This window comes from Mya arenaria, chromosome 11 (assembly GCF_026914265.1).
Source record: "Mya arenaria isolate MELC-2E11 chromosome 11, ASM2691426v1".
NCBI lineage: Eukaryota > Metazoa > Mollusca > Bivalvia > Myida > Myidae > Mya > Mya arenaria.
In genome coordinates, this window is record NC_069132.1 from 3,120,154 (window position 1) to 3,133,760 (window position 13,607).

The following is a 13,607-nucleotide window of genomic DNA, read 5'->3' on the forward strand; positions in this document are numbered from 1 at the left end:
TATGTATTTCCCAAAAACATAATCAATCTTAATACCGTTGATAGTGCGACATTTCACCACAAGAAATTCCAGAACGACGACATCGACTGCCTCACGTGCCTGCCTCTTCCGCCAGGTTCCAAGGTCATCTGCTGCTGCACGTGTAAGCACTATTGCACCAATGGTCCCAACTCATTTTTTAAAATAAACTTATTATTTAAACTTAAGCCAGTTTTAAACTTGGTACTGTAGCATAGGATTGCTAAGCCCCGGATGTGAATTGTTCATGCGCAGGGCCGTCAAACTTTTGTTGTACCAGTCGTCTTCGTGAACTTCCTGTAAAAGATGGGGAAATACGGGTGATTTCTTAGATCTTTACTTGGTTGTGAAATGTACGAATTAAATTATGCCAGCGCATTATTCTCTTAGCATCTTAAAATGGCTTTTTCTTTACTGTTATGACAATACGCAAGCATTATCATTCGTAATGGACTTCATTTTTTCTTGCCATGGGCCTCAGAAGAGATGTCGGAAATAATTACATTTTACCCACAAAAATGTTCTATCTTGCTTCATTATTTTCCCGTACAGTTGGCCATATTCGGTGTCGTCAGTGATATTTAAAATAACATTAGATGTCTTGGTTTATTATTTCTGGCAATGAACATTTCGGATACTATATGGTCCAAGTACACACCGCAAATCACCGAATCCAATTTTTAACGCAAAATACATGTAGAACTTCCTTACCTTTGGCGCATTGTAAAAGAAACATGTTGTCAAAGGTTCTTCATTCGAACAATTATAAATTAGCGTTATATGTAAGAAACTGACAATGCTTATCCTTTAATATACAAATACGTACTAGGTTGTAATCCGAGGTCATCCCAGGGAACTGTTGTATCTGGCGGGGCATGGAGGCGGCCATGTTGGACTGCATCGTGTTCATGCTGGGGAACTGACCCACGGGCGAGTACGACGTATTCATCTGGGGGTAGCGGGACATGTTGTTCATACCCCCGGGGCTCGGGTACGTGCCGTAAGGGCGGGAGTTTGAGGGGTAAATGTTGCGCATCATGCTGTTACACGAGGGGATGACGGGGGACAGGGACTTGGCCAGTTGTTTTTCCTGCTTCCGGTACTTGGCGCGCCGGTTCTGGAACCACACCTGGAATACCAACGGCATAACGCTGAGAGAAAAACAAATGTTGGTTTTGAAATTATCATTTGTGTTCAAAGTCACAGGTGAAAAAACACTTGCTGTTAACACATATCTAGAGTAGTTTGATAGTTTAATGTAGCTGTCATTATGTAAGCAGTTTATTTACAGTCAACAAATCTAACAATTATATGTGAAACTCTAGCATCACATTTTTTTTAATTCCATAACATTGTGACGTATCTAAAGTTTTGTTAACCCTTTCAAGAACATTTAGACTTCAGTGGCACTTTATAATCCAATGCCACAGGCTTCACGAAAGTTTTGTTGTTTTAAGGCGTTAGGTTGAATTTTAATTGGAATATCTTAATTTAGTTTAAATTGAGAGGTACAATTTTATGTCTCGGTAATTGCCAGTCGCAAAGAGGGAACACAAAAAAATACTCGGGCGGAATTTTGCCTCATGAAGCAATCTATGTGCATGTTTGATTTGCCTCGCTAATGAACTAAACCGTTAAGTAAAGAACGCTTCATTTGCATAAATAATTGGGCGAAAATAGATTTTTGATTATCTTCTAATCGATTAGAGCGAGGGAACTTCTGAGCACTCTCGTTAGGCTTGGAATGGGGGAGTTCTTGGAGAAATCTTGTTCCTACATATGGCCATTTGCTAACTACGGGAGCGTTCTACTAGCGGAATTGATTTTAATAATTGTTCCTATTTCACCAAAGAGATTTTTCAATTCCCCTTTCGCAGTTCCCGAAAACGCCGCTCATTGAAGCGATCGTCCGGAATTTCTGCAAACAATCGGCTCCTTGATGGAAAAAGACAAAATGTACAATTTACTTGAGAATGCCCGAGATCTCGCGTGAAAGGGGTGATGCAGGGAGGCACGCTCAATTGGACAGGGCGCCTTTTCTCAAACCATTAGTTCTCTTCAGTCCCAGCTTACAATATCGCCAAATAAAGCATGCAAAGCCATCTTCCCTTATATTTTCAGGAATTCTGAGTACGTTCAATGTCGCGATTTCTTTAAAAGGAAGATCCTTCGTGAAGACACATTTACGTAATTGAATTAGTGGAGAAAATTGACGTGCCTTAGTCATCCAGGGTTTCGCAGCCTTTCAATTAGTCTCACATGGAACACCGCCATTCCCCGCTCCCGTCTTTTTAATGTTCTCAGTATTTTTACAACATTCGTAGGACATTGCCAGATATTCTAAGAACTTCTAAAATTCCGAAGTCATTCACTTGCTCATATAGCAAAAACAACAACGTAATCTCTATTTTAAAACTTTGATCTAAATTCCTCTGCGCTGTAGTGCGATACCGTTCTCCTTAAGGTTTCAAACTGCTGGTGCACGCGCCACAAATTTACTACACGTGCAGAACGCGTGACTTTGTTCAATTTAAGATGGTATGGCTTGTGTATTGCGGTCTTGATAACTTTTTTTTTAAAAACCAAGACTTTACGTATGACTGTTTTGTGGTCATTGTGTTGACCTCAGTGTCCAGCGTAATCAGAATTCCAAATGCCGTCTGGGTCGCTCGAGGGTTTGGGTTTGATTAGGGCAGACATTGTTGCTAATCTATAAAGACCTCATCGCCAAGAAAGTCTCCGTAATGATGAATAAAAGTATATTGCGATGTTCAGTGGCGTACAAGCTGCGCACTCGAGCGATAGTTTGCAAATTGAATTTCGTCTCTCCTAGAAGAGACGGCCTTGAAGGGCCAGTTAGAAAAAGCAAGTTCCTAGAATCGAAATTTCGTTATCTCGAAAATGGCGGTTAAACGTATTTGAATATTCTCCTTTAGAACGTACATTACTAAAGGTTTATAACATTAATTTTGAAGAATCGACAGGGCATTTTCTATGGAAATTGCTTTAGTATCAATTTATACTGGTTATTTGTTGCGAAAATTACATTGTCCGATGATAGTTTAACATGGCCATTAGAGACTCTCAGGCTGAAACGGCCATTTAGAATGCCAGTCAGTGATTTGGTCTGTATGGATTTGAAAGTAGCAAGAATACCTTATGTAGTAACTATACCGACAGAGATGTTCACACGTATTTAAAAGCTATAGACTTAGGAATGTTATTTAGCAATAGACTTAGGAATATTATTGCTAGGTTAAGATTGCCCTCTCATATGCATATGATATGTTAAATTTTGAAAGAGCCAGATATGTTAATATTGAAAGAAATCAATGTATTCATAATAATATTGAAGACGAATATCACTTTGTTTTGATTTGTCCGCAATAAATTGATTTATTGCAAGACCAAGCATGTTTAAATTCATTCAATTATTAAACTCGAAAAATACTGCATGTCTACGAAAACTATCTTTGTATTGCAAACATGCTTTTAAGCTACGATATAATGCTTTGAATAATAATGCTTAACTTTATTGATTTTATCATGTTGAAATAATTGATAATTTATGTATACATGTATATGTATAATGCACTCTCGCATTTATCAACTATTGCCATGCCATGTGTTATGTTATTGTAAAAACGATGAACTGTATATGTTCAAGTTAACAATAAATGTTCTGTTCTGTTTTAAATATCAGAAGCAACGCAAGTACTTCAAGAAATTAAATGTTGCAATGGTGCCTGTACAATTTTATGAACTTATGGCGCCATCTGTATACATGTTTTCGTGGAACTTCTGAACCGCTATAAAAGTACCATATAAAGCTGTTTATAAACTGAACTAACGACATGTATTTCAAGAATCATAGAATCAGACTGTATTGGTACCAAAACTATTTTCAGATTTTTTTTTTGAAGTCCCGTGCCATCTGTTTACTTTTTATGTGTATCCTTCTCCAGGCTCCCCCGGACATGGAAAGATCGCGGCCCTTGCAGCCCGGCCGGGATGCTTCCGACATTATAATGGCCACTACACGGCCATTTTCAAAGAAAACATTGTATCCTACAAACCACTTGAAATTCTCAAAAGCACCGAAGAACAGTTAAAGAGTTCCCAATCGAATACACCCCGGGCAGTCAAAAATAATTCAAAGTAACGGTAAAAACTGCTAAGGGTCGCATAATTAGCCTTGAACATCGAGGACTGTCCCCAGTCTCTCCGGAACTCTGAGGGAGCAAGAAATGTGGTCCTTTGAGAGGAGCGGGGACATTGTTAGCGCTATGTGAGTTTCTGTTCTGTCCTGCTTGTAATTACGGGCACGTCTTAATTGTCGCCTCTAATCACACTTTGTGTCTTGTCCGTCCGGGAAATGTTTGAAGCGTACTAGGCACTCTGCTAGATATTTTAGTATTATTTTGATATCTAACGAATCAGGAATTGAGTTTTCGAATTGATTAAACAAATTATATGTAGTACTCAAGTATTTATATTTCAGTATCGGTCCGAGGTTCATGTTCCCTCTTCTTCAAAGCTGCACTCTCACAGATTGAACGTTTGACAACTTTTTTATTTTTTGTCTTGGAACGAGCAAATTTTTGCGTGAATATCTGCAAACCAGTGATACAAGACTGCTGACAAAATATCAGCTCGCAGCTTTTTATACTTCCGTCCCAAAATTGATGTTTTATGCATTTTTCTTAAACCGTTAGTAACGGTTTAAGCCATAAAACAATCAATTTGTAATAGAAATATGAAAATCTGCTATCTGATCTTTTGTCAGCAGTCTTTCATCACTGGTAAGCAGGTATTTACGCAAAAAAAAATCTTATTACAAGACATAAAATAAAAAGTTGGAAAAACGGTTAATCCGTGAGAGTGCAGCTTTAAACACATCTTAAAGTATTAGTTCTTGAACATTTATATTTAAGCAATAATAATAATAATAATAATAATAATAATAATAATAATAATAATAATAACAACTTTATTTAACGAAGGTTACATACTAAGTGTACAATCATTACAGACATACTACTTATTTCCAGCATGGCCTTCACACAAAAAGTATTACAAAAACACATATACTAAGTTACATATTAAGCAACATACAAAACACTATCACTATCATACATTTCTTCATAAATGTGCACTGATTAATATATGTCGTCTCTATTCAAATTGTGTATCTTGTGTTACCTGGAAATGTTTGAAACCTATGATGAACTGTCATGAACTATTACACGGAAGATAAAGGCGGTAAAGAATATTTAAAAATACATAAAACAGACTCATGAAATAATACTTTAAAGACCTTACACTTGACAGTTTATAAAAAAAAATGTATAAACAAAGACTGGTCTCCTACAGATGGACAGACGATGCGCTATGTCTTCCTTCCATTCATTGTGCGAGAGGAAAATTTGTTAAAACTAAACAGGCTTTTACAGCACCAAGATGTACTATTCTGCCCGTTGTTTCCTTCCTTGACTCGCTCGCATATTTATTTATTTATTTATTTATTTATTTATTTATTTATTTATTTATCTATTTATTTATTTATTTGTTTGGTCGTTCGTTCGTTCGTTCGTTCGATCGTTTGTTCGTTCGTTCGTTCGTTCGTTCGTCCATTCGTCCATTCGTTCATTCATTTATTATTTTATAAATCTCAATACACTGTCTGTGTCTGTTTATAAACAAAGATATATAATATTTGATTTACCCAGTTATTGTAACATTCCATATTGCATATATCACACGTATATTACAAGTTGGCTTGTTCTTCCATTATAAATGCAACGAGAGTCTATAATTTCCGTTCCACATTCATGCGTGAATTTGTAGAAAAACATATATTTCGGGCTTTACCAATTTAAAATTTGTTCGACGGATTTCGTCCGAGGGACGGGCTAAAATAAAGGCTAAATAATTGTTCTGATATAATGAATATTTGTTTATAGAATGATAACTTTTAGCGAGTGTAATTTAGAGAAAATACCCAAGGAAAATCAGCCATATTCCCTTTTTGTTCCACATGAAACGTGGCATAACAAGGCAGAATTTTGGGTATTTTCTGTTTCTGTTAATTCGGAGGTGTCGCTTTAAAGGGTAAGGTTTTTTTGTTGTTGTTTTTTCATTTGTTGAAGGGTCTCAGCCGTCAGAATGAGAGTTTTAACAATCCTTATAATTTGCCACACTTTATTTCGTCATTAAAAAGTTACGAAACATGAGCGGGTCTAAAAGATAATGCATTTTACCGGCCATAATTACATTGGCATATGTATCCATGCCATGCCTGTTTGTTCACAGATATATTCTTATGTAATTGTTCTGTTGTTGTTGTTTTTTAATTCATTGACCAAAACATATAACAGCATTTCATTTCAATTGTACATGATATTGATATTAGACTCGATTAAAATTAAGTCTGGAAAAATGATGAGACAGATCGCCTTCAAAACTGCCATGGTTTCTCACCTGTATGCGAGCCTCGTTCAGTTTGGTGATCCTGGCAAGCTCCTCTCGGCAGTAGATGTCCGGGTAGTGGCTCTTGGCGAACGCCGCCTCTAGTTCCTGCAGCTGCTCCTGGGTGAACGTCGTCCGGTGCCGCCGCCTCGCGGGGGTCGGACACGAACTCGGGTTGTGGGATGCCGGTCCGCCGCCAGAACTTCCGGTGTTTAGCGATGAGGCGGACCCCGGAGACTGCTCGGATTTTATTTTCTTAAAGGCTCCTTCTTGCACTGAAACATAGAATAATGATGCTCAAGTTTCGTTATGCTATCGCCATAAACTGCAACGTTGGGTGACCTTTAAAACCATTAAATATCCATTATCAAATGCTGGATTTTGATTCTATTTTATTCGCATAAAGTTTCATTTTTACAAAAATATATTAAAGTTATTTAAGCCATACATAGGATTTTTATTTAAGCTAACTCGACCCGCGGTTTGATAACTTAAAAATATAAATTTTTGAACATAACTGCAATGTTTTTTGCAGGTACACATATTGCGTAAATATATAAAACAAAAACAAAAAACATACATCTTATAAAAATATTAGGTTAGTTGAAATCTGAGTTAAATCAGATTAGTTTTATTTGTTTTTGTTTTGCATTAACTATGCGACATTCCGCTTGGTAGTCACATGGGTAACAAATAAAGAATTATAGCATGTCAATATAACTCTAATAATTGCCTTTACTTGTACAAGACTTTAATAAACTATAAAACTATATAATAATTCGTCACAAATTTTCTCGTTTCGAATCGGTTTATATTTAAAAAGAATCCACAGGACGCCATATCGTCTTTTAGAAAAATAAAAAATCCATTTATTCAACTAAATGAGCAATTAGTATTGACGAACGATACATATAACGATACGTGTAACATCTGAAAACCTTTAAACCTGGTTTTATATATAATTTTATATATACAAGAAAGTTGCAATGCAAAACTTCTTCTATAAAAAATGACAATAGAAAAATAATAAAACAGAAAAAATAAACAATGGCCCCGAAATTTCTTAAAAATTTGCTCAGAAAACTATTTAAATCCTGTACGTAGCGTAAAGGGAAAATAAAATAAATTCTTATCATTTCTTTTCTATTTATTAAAGTTATACGGTCATTAAATATGCATAACACACTTATGTACAATTTCATTTTCGAGTAATAACTCAAATTAATTTGTTTTGCTTTACAGCTGTTCTTATTTATTATATTGACCAAAATATATAAGAACATAATTTACGAGAGAATACGATTCTAACTCATTCGACTTAAATAATCAAACTAAAACAAACTTTGATTTGTGTACAGATAAAAATGATAATCCAATTAATAGCTACGTGGTCACACAGTTAAAGTTAAAAAGTGCCGAAGTATCGCTAACATCTTTTATATATGTACAACAAGTCTATGGTAGCATATAACCGCCGTAAGATTAACCGTTAACATTCGCGAATGTTTCGTGTTAACCACTTAGTTTTCGCGATAATTATCTAGCTATCTAGTTAATATTCGCGAAACGTGTTCGGTAAGATAAATATCATAAGAATAAAAACTGGCTTGAAAGTGCCACCATACAAATCAAATGCTTTGTTTTTCAAGCCATAATTATGCATTCAACTGAAACAAAATTGTTGCATCAACCTATAGAGTGCCCTTTTAAGCGGGAAAATGAATGGAGCTAGTTACCGATTCAAGAATTTTGGTGAAACTGAGGACACTAATGTAGGATTCAAAGCCGCAACCTTTGTATTTCAAACCGAGTGACAAAACCACTTGGCCACCCCGCAATTTTTGCTAAATATTTCATGTAGTAAACTATTTTTAAAATAAGATTATTTCCGCCGTTTTCTACCAGAATCCTGCATTACAAATAAATTTAAAGTGCTATGCGAGTCTGCTACCGAATAATGTAAATCTTGAGTTCCGGGTACCACCATTGAGTCCAGAGTCAACCTTCAAATGCCCCTGAATACTGCGTACCAAAAAGGGTGTGTGTGTGTTTAGAAGTCACCCCAATATATTATATTTCAATGCCCTCGATTTACTGTAAATACAACGGTGTACTATTGGCGTAACAGTTAGTTGTTGTGCATTAAATGGAACAATGATATACCTGGCGGGGTCAAAGACTTTATTATTTATAAACGTTTGGTCGCCTTTGAAGTTTGACTGCCGCAAAAACAACAGGTACCTGCTAGAATGACCGTATATGGCCGGTAAATGGTCAGATAAAAGCTCGGACATGAATAATTAAACAACACAGACGTGTTACTGAATCATTTATGTCCGTGGCCAGAGTAACCACTGTAGCTGGCGTTAACGACAGATGGCGCTAAAGTTTACAGTGACCACGTGGCGAAGGAGTACCCAAATAAAAAAATAAAATAAAAAACAACAACTTCAAAATAATATGTGTCCGTTGATCTGTATGCGGAAATATACTAGCATTCACATATTCGTATTTGTATATATTAATGTATAAACAAGTTGATGATAGAGGTCTTAATTAATTAGCCAAAAATTGTATGCAGATTGTATAGTGATATTTAAAAATAATATTTTATATTCTAATGATAGACAGACATTTCTTACCAGACGCTGCAGCCTGAACTAAGATGATGATATATCAAAAATACACAAAATAAACCATTAATGGAAAAAATACTACATAATAATATCTTAAATCGATGTTTTTATTAGATTAGAAAATTATAAATAGCGTTTTAATGCATTTCTACATGTTCGCACGATCAGTATTCACGTGAAAATATGCATGTATTATTTTACGGCCGAAATCTATTCTATAATCTAGAGGAGTATATCGGAATACAAATGATACGATCATGTAGTCATGTCATAAGTTGACGATAAAAAAAGTCGACTTCTTATATTATGTCGATTATCAAGTTATAAAATCGCATGTCGCAAAGATTATGTCGACATGTACACTCATCAGCTATAACTGTCGTGTTATAACTCGCAAGTCGACATAAAACAAGTCGACATAACTGCATGATCACATCATATGTATATACGATATACGTTTCCATATTATTCAATTTATCATTTTTTGTTTTTGTCTTTGCTACTTATGTATTGTGTATCGTGTCTTCGTTTTCTTTTTAAACGATCAGGTTGGTTTATTAAGATAGGTTTAATCCGTTAAAGACGCTACGTAGTACTTAAATACAGAAATGAGAAAATGATGTATCAACATGCGTTCACTTATTTAGTTTTTATTATCAGCAACATAATATGTTTGAGAAAATGAGAAATAAAACTGAAGCACTCGTTTCCCTTTTTTCTGTAAGCGTCGACCACTCATAAGACAAATTGTCCGATTGCTCAGAACTAGGTTACAGTTAACAACGATGACGTTAAAACAACGTTGTTAATTTTAACACAGTTTTTGAACAATCTGCCCACTACGTTGAACGTACGTAAGCCGTAGAATATATACCCAAATGCTATAGACATAACGTGTGACCAAATTCCAACAGTTTACTTCTAGATAAATAGAGCTGTATGAACAATAATAGTATACGTATAGTTTCTGAAAATAGCATTTACACATTGAGAATTTATATTATTTAATTTTCTAAACCGCCACTGTCCTTAAAAGAAAATGACGCGTAAACTCAATTATTGTTATCGTTATTAAATGGAATAAAACATATTGCTAGACGGAAGACCTACAACCTTCTAAATGTGTTCAGTAGAAATATTACAACTGCAGCGCTCCATATTGAATTGATGCAGAAAAACACACACATGAAATTAAAGATAGTCCAGTGGAAATGTATTTTTTAATTCAAAATATATATTGGAATCAACACCAATTATGTTACCTTTGAAATTATTTTATTCCAAGAATCCATTGTTTATTCTGATCTGACATATATTTTGACGTACACATTAGTATTTCACTTTTTTCTTCTTTTCTTATATATACCAGCAAATATAGTTGTGAAAAATTGCGTCCACATGCGGGGAGAGTTTCCTTTCAATAGAACAGTATTTCGGTAGGGAACTTTATTAATTTTATTAATTATAAAGCCCGGCAATTCTGACAAGAAACTAAATCGTTGCCTTCAAAACTCAGTTATCCGTAAATAAAATTATTGCTAACAAATTTAGTTTGGTGTATCGTACTGGGCCATGATTTTATTAGGACTAAACAATATAAACCAAATCCCCATGCGGATTTAGTTTATTCTAGTAATGTATTAGATAACTTGGCATTACACCTCTTTTCTAAGAACTTGTTAAGGGAAAAATGAAATTACTTATGTTTAAATATATTACAAGCGTAGTTCGTTAGGAATCTATGTGGAAATATTGGTGATGAGAACATTTTATTGCCAGATCATTATTGTGACAGGTTATCATATATTTCGCTCGCCGAAATAACATTAGTAGTCCGTAAATGAATTATATGTAACTGGTAATTGAATAATGTCGCGTAAATTATAATGGAGTAAAATGATGGTATATATTTACCTTGCGAGTCCCCGAGCGGTCTGTTCGTCTGTGCGTGCTCCATGTACAGTCCGCCGTAATCTTCCAACTTCCGCTTGCCGTCTCCCCGTACATCATCAACCATGGGAATTCTTCCGTCGTCCGAAATCATTTTTATATTACTATATTTTTGCGTAAAAATCTACTCTTTGATGTAATAATGCTCCGATTTCCGAAAGCAATAATATTTTCAAGTGTCACTTTAGAAAATTTAAAAGAAAATGTATTGCTTATTCAATTAATTATAGTTGTGTGATTAAAGCAAGATTTGAAGCGGGTTCTTAAAGAAGAAATTATCAAATCGTAATATGATTTTCTTGGATAGTTATTTTATAGCACTAACATATAATAAGGTAGGCGGAGTTTCTTGGCCAATAAAAATTACCGATGCTGGGTTATTTAAGAAACATCGCACGCGCCGGAAAATGCCGCAACCCGATTGGTCGAGAGGGCTAGCTATATGGAGACAGTTTCGTTGGCGACGAAGTGAGACTTGCAGAAATACGATAATGGCCCCAATTTGTAACCATTATTTCTCATACATAAATAACCATATTACACCAAGAAAATATCCACAAGTCGGAGACAGAATCCTCACTAAATGTGTTATATGCCCGTATACTATTTTTTTTCAAATTGTTATTTAAATAAATAGAGCAAATACTTCCCTTTTTTATTTTTGTTTTGGGACGAGCCAATTTTGCGAAAATGCATGGAAACAAGTGATTTAAGACTCATGACAAAAGATCAGATCGCAGGTTTTCATATTTATGATTAAAAAAATGTTGTTTTATGCACTTTTTTTAAAGCGTTAGTAACGGTTTAAGCCTTAAATCGTAAATTTTTGAACGTACATATGAAAAACTGCGATCTCATCTTTTGTCAGCAGTCTTATATCACTGATTTTGCGAAATTTACGCAAAAATGGCTCATTCAAAGACACAAAAGTTGTCAAAATGGTAAATCTGTGAGCGTGCAGCTTTAAGGAATAAAAGATCATATTGGGATAGGACTATTTTTGCAGACAAAATCGTTAGATTATACTAATATATATATATATATATATATGTATATATATATATATATATATATATATATATATATATGTGAATTTTGCGTGTAACCATATAAAATCAAACACACACACAGAAGAAAAATAGACATATTAAATATACTTGATATTATTTATTGACGTCTCTTTACTATAATGATTTCATTTAATATGTAGACACGAAATCAACAGCTACCGAAAATGGAAACAACACAAAAAATGTTAATTTCATTCATTCATGTTCTTATTTTTCTCGAATATTTTCTTTATCAATTTGACAAAAAGTTCACAAAAATATACATGCTGGTTGCAATAAATCTCAACTATAATATTATATTTGTCACCGGGGTTATAACATGTCTCTTTACGACAGGTTCCATATTTAGGAAGCTCGAAATGTTGCACAGTTACAAGAAACCCTGCCAGATGGGGGCTAGTATTGTCCGAGGACGACCGAAATCTGGTGTGGACAGCGGACATCTGTGTCCGCCCAACTGACCACGCCGACATTGAGGCCTGGGCGAGAGAGGGGCGGGGCAGTTACCACCTAAAACAATAGAGCGCACCTCAATTACCGTCCAATTAGTCATATTGCGGAGCGGTTATGGACGGTGAGATCACAGGGCGGAATGGGCCTCGGGTAACGAGGGGCTCGTGTGTGACAAACACAACATCGGAGTGCGAGAGAGGACACAGACCGACAAACATTCACTGACATGTGGCGAGATTAGCAACTCCTGCTGAAACTGTCACATGGATATGCCTTATTTCACAGACACTAAATTATAATGCCTTTTTATTTTTGTGACGTCCTAAAGAAATTTACAAAATATTGAATCCATTTCATTACCGTACAACAACAACGATTACTAACAACTTTCTTCCCGGAAATTTGGTATTGCGTACACTAATTCGTCAGTAGAAAACGATATAACAGTCACGTATATTTTCAAGCTTCCAAATGTCTTAAGCGTCTGTCCGGCATGTGTTGGAACTAGAAATATCACATTAGTGATGACTACCCCGGGAGCCGCCTTGATACAGCGCTTTTGATTATATTGAACTGAAAATCATAATTATTATAGATAATTCATTGAAAGTATTTCTTATTTGCCACACGGCGTGTGCAAAACACAACTCTTTAAATGACTAACAAAAAATCTATTATCAATAGTTTCAAGCAGAACATAACTCTAATATACTCGCAAAATTAAATCATAACTACGCTGCACGGTGACACTGTCTACCATATATCAGAACAGTTGCCCCTTAACTGTGAAAGAAGTTTGCTTCACAAATTATGTTTCAATGTTTCCATAAGTGCAGCATTGAAGAGTGGAGACAATAAGGTCGTAGATATAAATATGTGTCGCACTATATTACACCTTATGGTGACAATGTGTACAAATATCAAACAATTCTTCTGTAACTGTTGAAGACTTTACAGACGCATTGGTTGCTGCTCGAGAAAACATACGCCAAGCACTAAAGTGAAAATGGGT

At 35.2% G+C, this 13,607-nt stretch overlaps 1 protein-coding gene across 1 annotated transcript; it reads right to left on the reverse strand.

Annotated features, from left to right (window-relative positions):
• Nucleotides 1-213: 213 nt before the first annotated feature.
• LOC128207781 (homeobox protein unc-42-like) lies at nt 214-11,139 on the reverse strand. The gene is made up of 4 exons (XM_052910905.1): nt 11,037-11,139; nt 6,499-6,761; nt 845-1,147; nt 214-315 (listed from the first exon to the last, which is right to left on the reverse strand). The coding sequence occupies exons 1-4, from the start codon at nt 11,137-11,139 to the stop codon at nt 214-216; spliced, it is 771 nt and encodes a 256-aa protein (XP_052766865.1).
• Nucleotides 11,140-13,607: the final 2,468 nt, after the last annotated feature.

Excerpts from the sequence above, each read along its gene's own strand:
- LOC128207781 (XM_052910905.1), bottom strand. The coding sequence starts at position 11,139 with ATGGTTGATGATGTACGGGGAGACGGCAAGCGGAAGTTGGAAGATTAC. Across the intron at positions 6,762-11,036 it reads ACCGCTCGGGGACTCGCAAG|TGCAAGAAGGAGCCTTTAAG; the intron begins GTAAATATATAC and ends TCTATGTTTCAG. Across the intron at positions 316-844 it reads TGACCTCGGATTACAACCTA|GAAGTTCACGAAGACGACTG; the intron begins GTACGTATTTGT and ends CATCTTTTACAG.